At 38.6% G+C, this 12,478-nt stretch overlaps 3 protein-coding genes across 7 annotated transcripts; 1 reads left to right on the top strand and 2 right to left on the bottom strand.

The window, feature by feature from the left end:
- Positions 1–3,480: 3,480 nt before the first annotated feature.
- LOC116213837 (surfeit locus protein 6-like) lies at positions 3,481–6,181 on the bottom strand. The gene is given in 4 exon segments (XM_031548927.1): positions 3,481–3,719; positions 4,497–5,049; positions 5,052–5,550; positions 6,040–6,181. Coding segments are annotated over 2 exon segments (1,047 nt in total). The 5' UTR covers positions 6,040–6,181; the 3' UTR covers positions 3,481–3,719; positions 4,497–4,501.
- LOC116213838 lies at positions 6,047–6,531 on the bottom strand. The gene is made up of 2 exons (XM_031548928.1): positions 6,274–6,531; positions 6,047–6,188 (listed from the first exon to the last, which is right to left on the bottom strand). The coding sequence occupies exons 1-2, from the start codon at positions 6,512–6,514 to the stop codon at positions 6,118–6,120; spliced, it is 312 nt and encodes a 103-aa protein (XP_031404788.1). The 5' UTR covers positions 6,515–6,531; the 3' UTR covers positions 6,047–6,117.
- LOC116213835 (heterogeneous nuclear ribonucleoprotein Q-like) lies at positions 6,483–11,734 on the top strand. 5 transcript variants are annotated; one of them, XM_031548923.1, is made up of 10 exons: positions 6,486–6,617; positions 8,138–8,173; positions 8,757–9,237; positions 9,326–9,442; positions 9,643–9,783; positions 9,970–10,140; positions 10,485–10,692; positions 10,789–10,958; positions 11,124–11,209; positions 11,292–11,734. In XM_031548923.1, exons 3-10 carry the CDS (start codon positions 8,770–8,772, stop codon positions 11,443–11,445), a joined length of 1,515 nt encoding a protein of 504 aa, XP_031404783.1. In that variant the 5' UTR covers positions 6,486–6,617; positions 8,138–8,173; positions 8,757–8,769; the 3' UTR covers positions 11,446–11,734. The 5 variants fall into 5 exon arrangements, with proteins under 5 accessions (XP_031404781.1, XP_031404785.1, XP_031404783.1 ...); XM_031548921.1 differs by lacking the exon at positions 8,138–8,173 and having other exon boundaries at positions 6,483–6,617; XM_031548925.1 differs by lacking the exon at positions 8,138–8,173 and having other exon boundaries at positions 6,485–6,617; positions 8,761–9,237.
- Positions 11,735–12,478: the final 744 nt, after the last annotated feature.

Here is a 12,478-nt window from a genome sequence, read left to right as displayed (position 1 = left end):
ACAAATACGAAATATAACACCGTATCATATAATACATTGTGATATGTAGGGATATATATATATATATATATATATATATGTTCTTAGATGAACAAGATGGGGAGAAAATCTATTATTATTATTATTATATTATAGGTATTTAATTTTGCATCCTCAGACTTATGCAATGAGAGGCCCCCATTCATTCGATGAGGACTTGCCACGTAGGATTTTATACTCACCTTCTTAAATGTAATAAACAAAGGGTAAATTAATTTAATAATTTTAGAAAATTAAACTCTTTCATCTAATTTTATTAAGAGGCGTGAATTTAGGACCACCAGCAATCTAATTGCGGAGGTGAAGCATTGCTTCGAATGATTGCGGAGGTGAAGCATTGCTTCGAGTGAAGAGATTTCATGATATTTTATTAACCTTGCGCAAATCAACAAAATAATTTTATGGAGGTGAAGAATTTTTTTCAATTGGTAATTGAATATAATTTTCAAAGGAACAATGCAGTAATTAAGAATTAAAATTTAATTAGAAGAAGTGGATCACGATATCCATAAATTTCAAGAATATATACATCTATTATTATAGGTATTTAATTTTGGCTCCCCGGACTTGTGCAATGAGAGGTCCCCATTCATTCGATGGGAGCTTGCCATATAGGATATTAGACTATATCCTTGACTCTTGGTTAAGTGTTCTATACTCACCTTCTTAAATGTAATAAACAAAGGATAAATTAATTTAGTAATTTTAGAAAATTAAACTCTTTCACCTAATTTTATTAAGAGGTGTGAATTTAGGACCACCAGCAATCCAATTGCGGAGGTGAAGCATTGCTTCGAATGAATAATTTTGTGATATTTTATTAACTTTGCACAAATCAGCCAAAATAATTTCATGAAGGTGAAGAATTTTTTTCAATTGGTAATTGAATATCATTTTCAAAGGAACAACACAGTAATTATGAATTAAAAATTTAATTGGAAGAAGTGAATCACAATATCCATAAATTTCAAGAATATATATATATATATATATATATATCAATTTGGATTACTCTCATAAGATGACCTGATTCGTTCAACGAAGAACTTAAGAGTAGGCTCCTGAGCACTCGTAGTTCATGATAGCCCATCCCTTTTAAGTTTCTTGCATAAATGACTTTTGGATTTATAATTTCTTTTTTCAAATTAATTTATAATTTTATCCCCTTATTATTACATAGATAGGTTATTTTATACAATTTAAATTATTAACATATTTTCAAATTTTATCTAATTTAATGATTCATGCATTGATCAGTTTGATCATTTTCTACCCAATACCAATACGTTTGCTTTAGGGCTTTTTATTTGATTGAAAAGGCAATTTTATTTTTTTAATGATTCTTTCTATTTCGATAATAGGTAGTTTGCCCTTGTGCAAAATTAAATTTACTCATATGATAGAAGCATTGAGTATATTTAAATTAAAGTTAAAGACAATAATATATATATATATATATATATATATATATAATTGCCACACGTTGTAAAGTATCAATATTTTTTGGTTAAAAGTTTATGATCTTAGAAAAGAGTAACGAAAGGAAAAGTTTTTAGATATCTTTATTTTTGCCCATGCAATAATTTTTCATACTAAAAGTATATTTAAAAATAATATCATAGCCTAATCTATGAAAAATATTTGATAAATAATTTTTCCTTTTATGAGGGTTTTCTAATTGTATCTTTTATTATGAAAATAACTAACAAGACGTGTTATTTTTTTAATTCTCTAAAATTATTATTTTAGTTTAAAAAATATTGAATTACTATATTAAAAATAGATTAGATATTGAAGATTTTTTAGAAAATAAAAACTCTTAGGTAATTTCTATATTTTTATTATGACAATGAATTCTCTTAATAACTTTCCTGAATAAATATTCAAATTTTTACAAAATAAATATATTTTTACAATTTTTCATAGTTGAATAAATATACTTAGTTCATTTTCTGACACACCTAGGTGTGGCTATATGAATGACTTCTCGAACAATCCTTTAAATCATGGTTTCCCATTCCTTTTGAGTATTCATTCCATAATCCGAAGAACAAAAACAGATTCCAATATGTCCAGATAATTTACAAACACTTGCATTTTTCTTGTTGGCATATCTGCCAAATACAAATAATCCAACTAAAAAACAAAAATTTCAAAGTTTATGCAGGATTGTGAACTTTTGAGAAAGTTCAGCTGCGTCTATGTGGCATTTAATGGCCAGTTAGACCACACTTAACGGCCACATCTGCATTTGACGGCCATGATTGGACTGAACCTAACGGCATGCTATGTTGTGAACTTTTGAAAAAGTTCATGCTTTTTTTAAAAAAATTTCAAAGTTTATGCTTGATTGTGAATTTTTGAGAAAGTTCATGCTTTTTTAGGTAAAAAAACACTTTGATTTTTACCATTGAAACTCATATAATTTATTTCAATTTCCTATTAAATCCTACTAATTTCATGAGTCTCAATTATTTATAACTAAATAATACATATAACCATAACGATAACGATAATAATAATAATGTGAGGTCAGGTGCACTCCTAAGTCATTTTGTGCAAATTAGATATAACGTCCTTTGGACTATCGCGATTATATACTTTAAATGATACCAATTTATATTGTCCGATTGACTAGGTAAGACAAGACACCAAAATCTGATTCGCAACTATGATTCGAGAACGAAGATGTTCATGAGCAAAGGTACTTATTTCCTGGAGTCATATGCGCCACCAGGAAGGTTCATAGCCAATGCTTGTGCACGACGGAAGATACTTCTTCCATCGGATACTTCTTGTAAGCAGTCTTCTTTTAGTGGCAACTCGAGCAGGGGACTAGACATGACTGACAACAGCCGAGGCTGCCGTGTCGCCCTTATTAGTAACTTGTTCGCAATCTGGTTTCTATTATCCCACCTTGTTTCAATCCGAAACCTCTTCGATCTGCCAACTGATATGTAACACCAGTAGCATCATTATATGCCTGCTCAAGGGCTTCAATCTGCTTTCTCTATGCCGACCTACACTACTGCTTCTATCTGCTTTCTCTAGGCCGATCCTTCATCATCAATCCTTACTCTCGTATGTCCATTCGATGGTGACATTTAAGAGGTAAATATGCGCATGTAGAAGGCTTTGGGTTCAATTTCAGAGTGAAAACATACGATTATGAGAAGACCACGATGTGACAAAGCCCCTGAAATCACAAAATTAGAAAGCGGAGAGGCAACTAGGGATGTAAATGGGTGGGTACAGGTGGTTTTTGGGGAAAATTCTCGGTCGCCATTTAGTTCGGACCGATTTTTTAATAATAAAAAAACAACCCTAAAACTATTTGATGATTTAAAAAAAAAAACTCATAACTTCGGTTTTTCGGGAACCGAAGAGATAAAGAGATTATGGCTTAATCCATACAAACGTAAAAAGTTCAAAACAACTACAAAGCAAGTAACAAGTGCAAACATCGCATTAATAAGAACATAATCCACCACATACAATACAACGAATTTAAGAAGTCCAAAACCGACTAACCTTACAACTTCCAAGTGCAGAGACTCTAATGAAGAGCACCACCACAAGTCCAAAACAAATAACAAGTCTAAGCATTGCAAGTTAAACATCCAAATCCATAACTTCAGAATCTTCAAGCCCCATACCTTCATCTTCGACTAATAAATGTCCTTAATAAGATTAACAAACAATAATGAATCCATATATTGGAAGAGAGGAAAATATTGAAAGAACAAACATAATAGATAACAAGGCGAACTAGTTCTGTGTTCTCTGTACATAACAGAGAAGGAGCTGAACAGAACAAGGAACAGAACAGCAAACAGAGATGGAACAGAACAGACAGAACAAAGTTCTCTGCTCGACAGAGAAGTAACAGAACAGAAAACAGAGAACATAACATAGTTCTCTGTTCTACAGATTTTTCTTACATCTTGGACTGATTATTATTTCGATAGACGTAAATACAAAGTATTCATCTCTTGTAAAGATATAAGTATTATTCGAGCAGTTCTGGGTACCGCCTGGTTACATAGGTCGGTGCCCTATATTTTTCGGGTGGGGTTTTTTGCCCTTAAAGCCCGCCCAAAAGATCTCTTCGGTTTTTCAGTTCAGTTAGGTTTGGGTTTTTCGGGTTTTCGGACTTTTATTTACACTCCTAGAGGCAACATAACATGTAACAGCAACAAACACGAACACTTGGGGACTAACCTGGCCTAACAAATTAATCATTCAGTAGATCTTAATAATGTTGACAAGATCGGCTTTTAACAAAATACAACAATATATCCTTTCGAATTTAATCATATTTGTCCCTAACATTAGATTCCAAAATGGAAGACTATGCATGGGCAAAACATCACCTCATTCTAGTCTCTACCAACAGATAACTAGTAAAATCCCGTATTCCTACAAAGAAGCTTACCAAAAGAGGCTGCAAGGTTTACCTAAGTTAAGCTGAAGCCAAAGACTCGTTAATGAATCCCACTTTACGGCCTTCAAAGCCAGGCCTCAAGAGCTTCTTCTCCCGCTTAGCGATCTTTCGCTGCTTCTTCTCACGGGCTCTCTCTGCTATATGCTCTGACCTCTTTTGCTGCTTCTCTGCCTTCCCCTTCTGCTGGGTCCCGGCCCTCTCCTTCCACTTCTCAGCATTCTTCTGGTGCCTCTTCTTCTCCTTTTGAATGCTCTGTTTCAGTAACTTTGGGTCATCGTGGACCTTAATCCCCGCAGCCCTACTTGTTGCCGCCTTCCATGAGTGCTTCTTCGAGACCACTTCCCCCTTCACTGGATCCTTCTTCACTTCCTTGAGCTTCCTTGCCCTCTCAAGCTCCTTTTCCTTCGAGAGCTTTTTCCTCTTCTTCGCCCTCTCCTCCTTGTTCCCAAGCTTGACTTGGCTAAAAGCAAGCTCCTTTGAAGCCTCTTCTATGTCCTTGTTCACCTTCCTATCTCCTCCATCACTAGTCGAGGGTTTTACTTCAGTATCTCTCTTCCGCTTCTTCCCTGCTCGACCTCCTCGGTCTTTCTTTTAATCTTATCGGGATTCGTAGTGATCCTTGCTGCACGAAGTTGTTCAATTTTGTTACGTAGCCGTTGCTGGAGCTCTTCATATGTCACTTTACGTTCCTTGCCTTCTTTACCGGATACCGTAAGCTTGGTATCCACTGCATCTTCTCTGTCACTCCCATAATCCTCTTTCTCCTTCTCCAAGCTCTGCATCAACAAGTCAACAGTAGTAGCGGAAGATTTCTGGGGATCTAGCCGGTCTCTTCTGGCTTTCTTAATGTTTTCTCTTGACTCTTTCTTCGCCGATTCCTTCTGGGCCTTACTGAGCCCATGGAACCACGGTCTCTCCTTGTCATCATTGGGCAGGTAAAACTTTGCAGGGATGAGCTCAATTAACTTGTCAAAAAACAGAGAATGCTGATGGATTACAGATTTCAGATCTAGACCCCCATCGGACCCAGAGGTGGGATCGATGACACTTTCCTTTTGCTTCTTCATCTGCAAAAGGATCAGGTTATAACCATGATGTTAAAATCAGATGACATCAGTCTTAACCGTCCAACATCACCTCTCAAACATAGACCAAACCCGGCCATTCATCATAGGCCACACAAATTCAAGAAAGCAACACCGACCATCCATCACATTCCAACTATTTTAAACCCAGAATGGAGCATTTATAAAATCCTTCAGCTTGATCTTATCCGGTCTACTACAACAAAAACATCACATTGCAAAATCAAAAAGTAGAGGAAAACCCATTTGCTAGCACGACAAGAATGATGAATATCCAGCTACTAATAGAACAACGCGGGTTTATCAATCTAGCACATGAGGATTAACTCTTTTCTCGTGCCAATTAGGAAAGAACCATCGTCCTAGATAATTTACTCCTCTCGAATGACTTCAGATGTTCTGTCATGAATGTCGAAGCACAAGAACTGCAGCTCATTAATCCAGAACAATCCATTACTAGAAGAACCATACCCCCCATCAAAATTAGTACCGCTGACAGCTACAAATGCTTGCAATCCTAAGTGAAGGAACAGTAGATCAGGTTCATCCTTAAACCCATGACGGCAGATTCACCGAAGCGAGACCAGTCTTAAGAACACGACCGAAAACTTCGTCAAATTCTACACAATTAACACCACGCAGATCCCCGGGAATATAAGCTCTGAACATCAAGCAGAGAGAGGATTCAATGAGTCGCGAAGGTACCTCGAGCAGATCGATCTATGGAAGCGCAAGCGAAAGGATCCGCCCTCAGGGATGAAGACAAAGAAGAAAGGTGGAGTCGGAGATGAAGTCGACGAGGAGAGCTGGGCGGGCCTTTGACTGTTTGGGCCGATGCTCTTTCTGTTTGGGCCTCTGACTTTTTGGGCCTCTTCGTCTTGCCAGTTCTCCTGTTGAAGGACTCCCTATCCGACCTCCATACCCATACAAATCTGCTCACCTCCATCTCCGATTGCGTCCACCCACGCCTGCCCACCTCCGAGCTCCGATTGCACTGTTGTTGAGGGCGGATCCTTTCGCTCGTACTTCCAAAGATCGATCTGCTCGAGGTACCTTCGCGACTCATTGAATCCTCTCTCTGCTTGGTGTTATTTGTGTAGAATTTGATGAAATTTTCGGTTGTGTTCTTAATACTGGTCTCGCTTCGGTGAATCTGCCGTCATGGGTTTAAGGATGAACCTGATCTACTGTTCCTTTACTTAGGATTGCAAGCGTCCATAGCTGTCAACGTTACTAATTTTGATGGGGGTATGGTTCTTCTAGTAATGGATTATTCTGGATTAATGAGCTGCAGTTCTTCTGCTTCGAAATTCATGACAGAACATCTGAAGTCATTCGAGAGGAGTAAATTATGTAGAACGATGGTTCTTTCCTAATTTGCACGAGAAAAGAATTAATACTCATGTGCTAGATTGATAAACCCGTGTTTTTCTATTAGTAGCTGGATATTCATCATTCTTGTCATGCTAGCAAATGTGTTTTCCTCTACCTTTTGATTTTTCAATGTGATGTTTTCATGGTACTAGCTGGTCAACAGTTGTAGAGGAAGATCACGGAGTAAATTCTCTCTCTCTCTCTCTCTCTCTCGTTTCTCTTCAGCTAGTGTTCTCTGATTTGAGGCTGGGTTCTTCAATTTGGCGTTTGACCCGTGACTCACAGCTCAAATCATGGTCCCTAGGGGGTTTGATGATCTGGGGACAGAAAAATTTCTGGTTTTGTACGTCTACGAGCTGATCAAGTAGGAATATACAATTTGCTCAGGTGTCTGTTGGTGTTCTTCTGCATAGATTTAGAAAAATTTTCCAATTTCAGTGGGTAGGCTCATCGGTTTCAGCTCAATTGAAGGTTAGGGATAGAGCTAAGCTGGACATATCTCGGTTGTTAAAGCAATTGTCAGTTATTGTATTTTGCTTTCTGTGTACTTATTCGAATATCTACTACTGGAGTTTCATTGGTGTGTTGTGCCGATTTGGTGAACGAAATAGGAGATGAAATAAATGCTGAAGAAATTTGTTTATTAACTGATGGCAAAGAGGATCTAAGAAAGTATCTCGGGGAACTAATGGATGAGCGAAAACAGTTTTCTGTTGGTTTCTCTTTTTATTTATTTATTATTATTATTTTTGGTTTTTTTTTTTTGGGTGTTTTGGGTGGGGGGGGGGGGGGGGTTGTTGTTTAAACTGATACTGCATTGTTGTTGTTTAGACTTTCAGTTATAATAGGAACACCCTGTGCAGTGTTCAGTTATAATAGGAACACCCTGTGCTGTGTTCAGTTATAATAGGAACACCCTGTGCTGTGTTTTGATTGTTCTCTTGTTTCATCACATGTTATGATTCCAAGTATTGAGGCAGGCAGTTATGTTTCATTTTATGTATTTACTTGTGTGACATGCAAAGTTGACATAATGTGTCGTAGAATATTTATGTATCAGACATTTGAGCTTTAATGCTGTTGCTCATAAAGTCTTTTGCTTTCAAAGTCTCTTTTCAAATTTTAGTCAGGCATTTGTTATGCTTAACATGTGAAATACGTTCCAATCTTAGTCGTTATTGTCAATTTATTGCAGGATGGTGCTCGGATTGGTTCATTTAGTTTGGAACTGGTATTATTTGTGTGAGATTGGACAATTATTGTGCGTTGAAGCTCCCAATTTTTATGGGAGTCTTATCCCTTTAAATCGGAATGACTCTAAATAAAAAGCCTTGAACCGTTTGTTCTGTTGACAATGCCACTTCCATAACCCAGAAGCAGTACGAGAGTCGTCCTTACGACTTTATTAATACTCACATGCTGCTCCAGTAATTCTAATTGTTATGGGCCCGGTGCTTTCTCCTAATTATGGAGATGATTTGACCTCTAGACTTCTCCATTTCTCATCTCACTGCAATCTTGGCCTGATCTCAATTTCATTTCTCTATTGTATGCAGCGAACTTCACAGCCCTTATATTTGTCATTCAAAAACACTTGCCATACTCAGTTCACAGTCCTTTTTTTATCGCTACTCTTCTTTCACAGTGTGACTCCCTTGAGTCTTATCCCATGACACTATCTAAATTGAGAATCATGCTCTTCTAATCCTTGTGGCCTTTTATTGAGTTTCCTCTTGTCAACATGCATATTCTTCTTCCCATGAATTCTTCTGCCCCCCATGCCTTCTTCACAATTGCCTTGCAACCTTGTCTAGTTAGATACATAAGATGCCAAGGACAAAGGGGATTGCATCTTCTGCTGCTAAACCTGTTGAACCTGAAAAGCCAGCCGAGTCTGATGAGAAGGTTGATTTTGATGAAGACAATGATCCGGAGGAGGAGGAGGAGGAGGAGGAGGAGGTTGAGTATGAGGAAGTAGAAGAGGAGGAGGAGGAGGAAGAGGAAGTTGAGGAAGTAGAAGAAGAGGTGGAGATAGAAGAGGAGGTTGAAGTTGAAGAGGAGGAAGAGGAGGAGGAGGAAGAAGATGATAATGTTGATACGTCTGATGGAGCTGGTGGCAGGAAAATCCTCAAAGGCTATAAGGCGATTGTTGTCAATGAGGAAGAGAGGAAAAAACTTGAAGAACTCCTTGCGCGTCCGCCACATGGTTCTGAAGTCTATATTGGTACAATCCCTCAAGATACATCTGAACAGGAACTGAGAACTTTTTGTGAGTCTATAGGAGTAGTTACTGAGGTATGCCCTGCTAATTTCTTTGAAATGATCGTTCCTCTTTCATTGCAGTCAATATGGGAAATCATACCACTATGGTTGTTCACTGCAGGTTCGTATAATGAAAGGAAAAGATTCAGCTGAAAACAAGGGCTTTGCATTTGTGACTTTTAGAAGTGTAGAACTGGCTTCTAAAGCGATCAAGGAATTGAATGGTACTGAATTTAAGGTACTTTAACCGGGCACTTCTTGCTTAATAGTTAAGTAGATCATAAGCATATCTATGACTGCTGATTGTGAAAAATCAAAATCAGATGGTCATTGTTCTTCATGGTTCATGCATTAATTCCAATTCCCCAAAGATGCGAGGTAGCTTGTGAATAATTATGTCTTAGCTGAGTTTGGTAGTGGTCTTTTCTGTTTCTCTAGGGCAAGAAGATCAGATGTTCAACATCTCAAGCAAAGCATCGACTGTTCATTGGCAACATTCCCAGAAACTGGAGTGATGAAGATCTGAAGAAAGCTGTGATGCAGGTTGGACCTGGTGTTACTGCTGTGGAGTTGGTGAAGGTAGTTGATAGCTTAAATTAGTTACTGCAAACCATGTTTTTTCTATTGGTCTTTTCTTCTACATGTGAGAGCCCTGTTCAGGATCCTTTTGTAAATTGTCTTTCTCTGCTGCAAAAATCTTTGGTTGTTTTGCTTTTGCTGATGTAGATTGATAGTGATACAGTGATACTCTCATCTTATTGCCAGGATTTGAAAAACACAAGCAATAATCGTGGCTTTGCATTTATTGATTACTACAACAATGCATGTGCTGAATACTCCAGGCAGAAGATGATGAATCCATCTTTCAAACTTGATAATAACTCTCCCACAGTGAGCTGGGCTGACCCTAGAAATGCTGATTCCAGTGCTTCACAGGTTCTGCTCTTATCTCTTTTGTTTCTTGTGATTTTCACTGCAGTAAGTTTGCATTTGTGCTAAACTTGATTCTTATAATTTTGAAACCATGTAGTCAAGATGGGCGGACAAATCATATGCTCATGTGTGGGGTGGATGCTGGTTTTTGCAATATTTTCTATGATAAACATTTTGATGGGAACTCCCGGGGTGGCTTTTAAAAAGCCATTTTTCAACACATAAATTTATTTCCTTTCTTTACGTTCTTTTCCTCAGATTTAGTTGCTTCCCCTGTGAATCACATAGGTCCTGGAGGTTTATTGCTTGCTGGGCATTGAACTAGAAATTTGATACTCATTATGTAGGTTAAGGCAGTATATGTGAAACATCTACCAAAAGATGTGGCACAAGATCAGCTAAAGAAGCTATTTGAGCGACATGGGACAATAACTAAGATCGTTCTTCCACCGGCAAAGGCTGGACAAGAGAGAAACAGGATAGGGTTTGTCCATTTTGCAGAGAGATCAAGTGCTATGAAAGCACTGAAGAACACAGAGAAATATGAACTAGATGGTAATGATAATCAACTGCCTAAAATATTCCGAGTTCTTTTTGTACATGGGAATGGTTTGTGAAGCATACTATGATTGGGTTGCTTGTGGTATTCAGGACAAGTCCTAGAGTGTTCCCTTGCAAAGCCGCAGGCAGACCAGAAGTCTGCTGCGGGGCCTGCTTCACAGAATGCAGGGCTTCTTCCGAGTTACCCACTCCGAGTCGGTTATGGCATGCCTGGTGGGCCCTTTGGTGCTCCAGCCTTTGCTCCGACAGGCTTTGCACAAGTGAGAAGATACTGCATTTATTTGAACACTAATCTAGTTTTTTTTTTATTAGTTTAACATGTCAAGAGGGCTAAGCACTAGACTTTCTTTTTGGTGTTGAATATTTGTTTTAGTTTCGTCCTCTACAACTCTTTCTCCTGAGCAAAATATGAAATTTCTTTGCAGCCAATGATCTATGGTAGGGGACCCTCTCCAGCGGGCATGGCGATGATGCCGATGCTTTTGCCCGACGGAAGAATCGGATATGTCTTGTAAGCGTAGTGGTCTTAATCTATTTGGCTATTTATCTTTATAAGATCTGGCATCTAACACAACTCCTCATTCTTTCCTCAGGCAACAACCTGGAGGTCCACCTCATACACCACCGCCTCCACATGGAAGAGGCGGTAGCCGGGGCGGTGGTATTGGTGGCAAAAGTGGTGGCAGCATGAGCCGGGGAAGGCACAACACCGATAGCAACCAAGGGCGCCGGTATCGTCCATACTGATAACTTATTCACATCACGTAAATGCGAGTGCATGTTTTCGTTTTGCCTCGGCTCAAGTCCAAGCATTTCGAGGATTGTCTGTCAACTGAATTGTAACACTAGTAGCGAGATTATATATCTGCTGAAGCAAGGGCATCTGTTTAGTCTGTATCGCCTTGTTTGCTTTCTTTATGCCGATCTTTTCACTGTCCTCATTCTCGGATTGATTTCTTGTAGTCGCTGTTAGCAGCAGTTAAATGTAATTTTCCGAAGTAAATATGTGCATATGGAGTGTCTTGTGTTGGAGTCCTGATGAGACCATACAATTACGAAGTGCTCAGTTAACACTGAGATTGTGTCCGATGTGGTAAGGTGACAGATGAAGGGCTGGACTGCCCATATGCCAAGAGATGCGAACCAAGCGAACATCTTTCTTTATTAAGAAAAAAACAATTAGCCTAAACGATAAACAATAAAATGATAATTGTTTTATACAATTTGCATCTCATTATGTAGACCGTGTGGCCGGTGATCGTAATGGCCAGAAGAGGCTACGTGCGGCTTGTTTTGCGGTCACCTCATACACAGAGGCAGAGGCTAGTGAATTGGCCTTTCCTGACCTCTACATGGTGGTTGAGGTGAGGGCTTGAAGCGGCACCATGTCCAGTCAAGTCGACCGATGGCTTCATGCGTCACCCCAGCTGTTGTCACCTGCTTTGAGTCCTTGACTAGCCCTAGATGGTAACTGTAACTGGCTCTGCCTTGATAAACATAACATTGGCCATTAAGTCATGACAAGAATCTAATATGGTCACAAAAGCTAATAACATTTCAGCATTTTGCAGCAATACCTCTTTTTACTTTACTACCACTTTACGATTTTGAACTTCGGGATCCAGTTAGACGGGGCGGCTTATCAGGCCTAATCGAGACGACGAGCTTTTTTCTGCAGATAGATGACTGGATCGAAATCAATCAAATTCATGCTTGCATATGGTACACTGAAGTTTGGGGGACAATATCTGAAGAAAGTTTATGGGCTAAATTGTGATTA

This window comes from Punica granatum, chromosome 7 (assembly GCF_007655135.1).
Source record: "Punica granatum isolate Tunisia-2019 chromosome 7, ASM765513v2, whole genome shotgun sequence".
In the NCBI taxonomy this organism is placed as follows: Eukaryota; Viridiplantae; Streptophyta; class Magnoliopsida; order Myrtales; family Lythraceae; genus Punica; species Punica granatum.
This window is presented reverse-complemented; position numbering and strand designations above follow the sequence as displayed.

Excerpts from the sequence above, each read along its gene's own strand:
- LOC116213838 (XM_031548928.1), bottom strand. The coding sequence starts at position 6,514 with ATGGAGGTGAGCAGATTTGTATGGGTATGGAGGTCGGATAGGGAGTCC. Across the intron at positions 6,189-6,273 it reads CATAGATCGATCTGCTCGAG|AATTTGACGAAGTTTTCGGT; the intron begins GTACCTTCGCGA and ends TTAATTGTGTAG.
- LOC116213835 (XM_031548921.1), top strand. The coding sequence starts at position 8,770 with ATGCCAAGGACAAAGGGGATTGCATCTTCTGCTGCTAAACCTGTTGAA. Across the intron at positions 9,238-9,325 it reads CTATAGGAGTAGTTACTGAG|GTTCGTATAATGAAAGGAAA; the intron begins GTATGCCCTGCT and ends TGTTCACTGCAG. Across the intron at positions 10,141-10,484 it reads CTGATTCCAGTGCTTCACAG|GTTAAGGCAGTATATGTGAA; the intron begins GTTCTGCTCTTA and ends CTCATTATGTAG.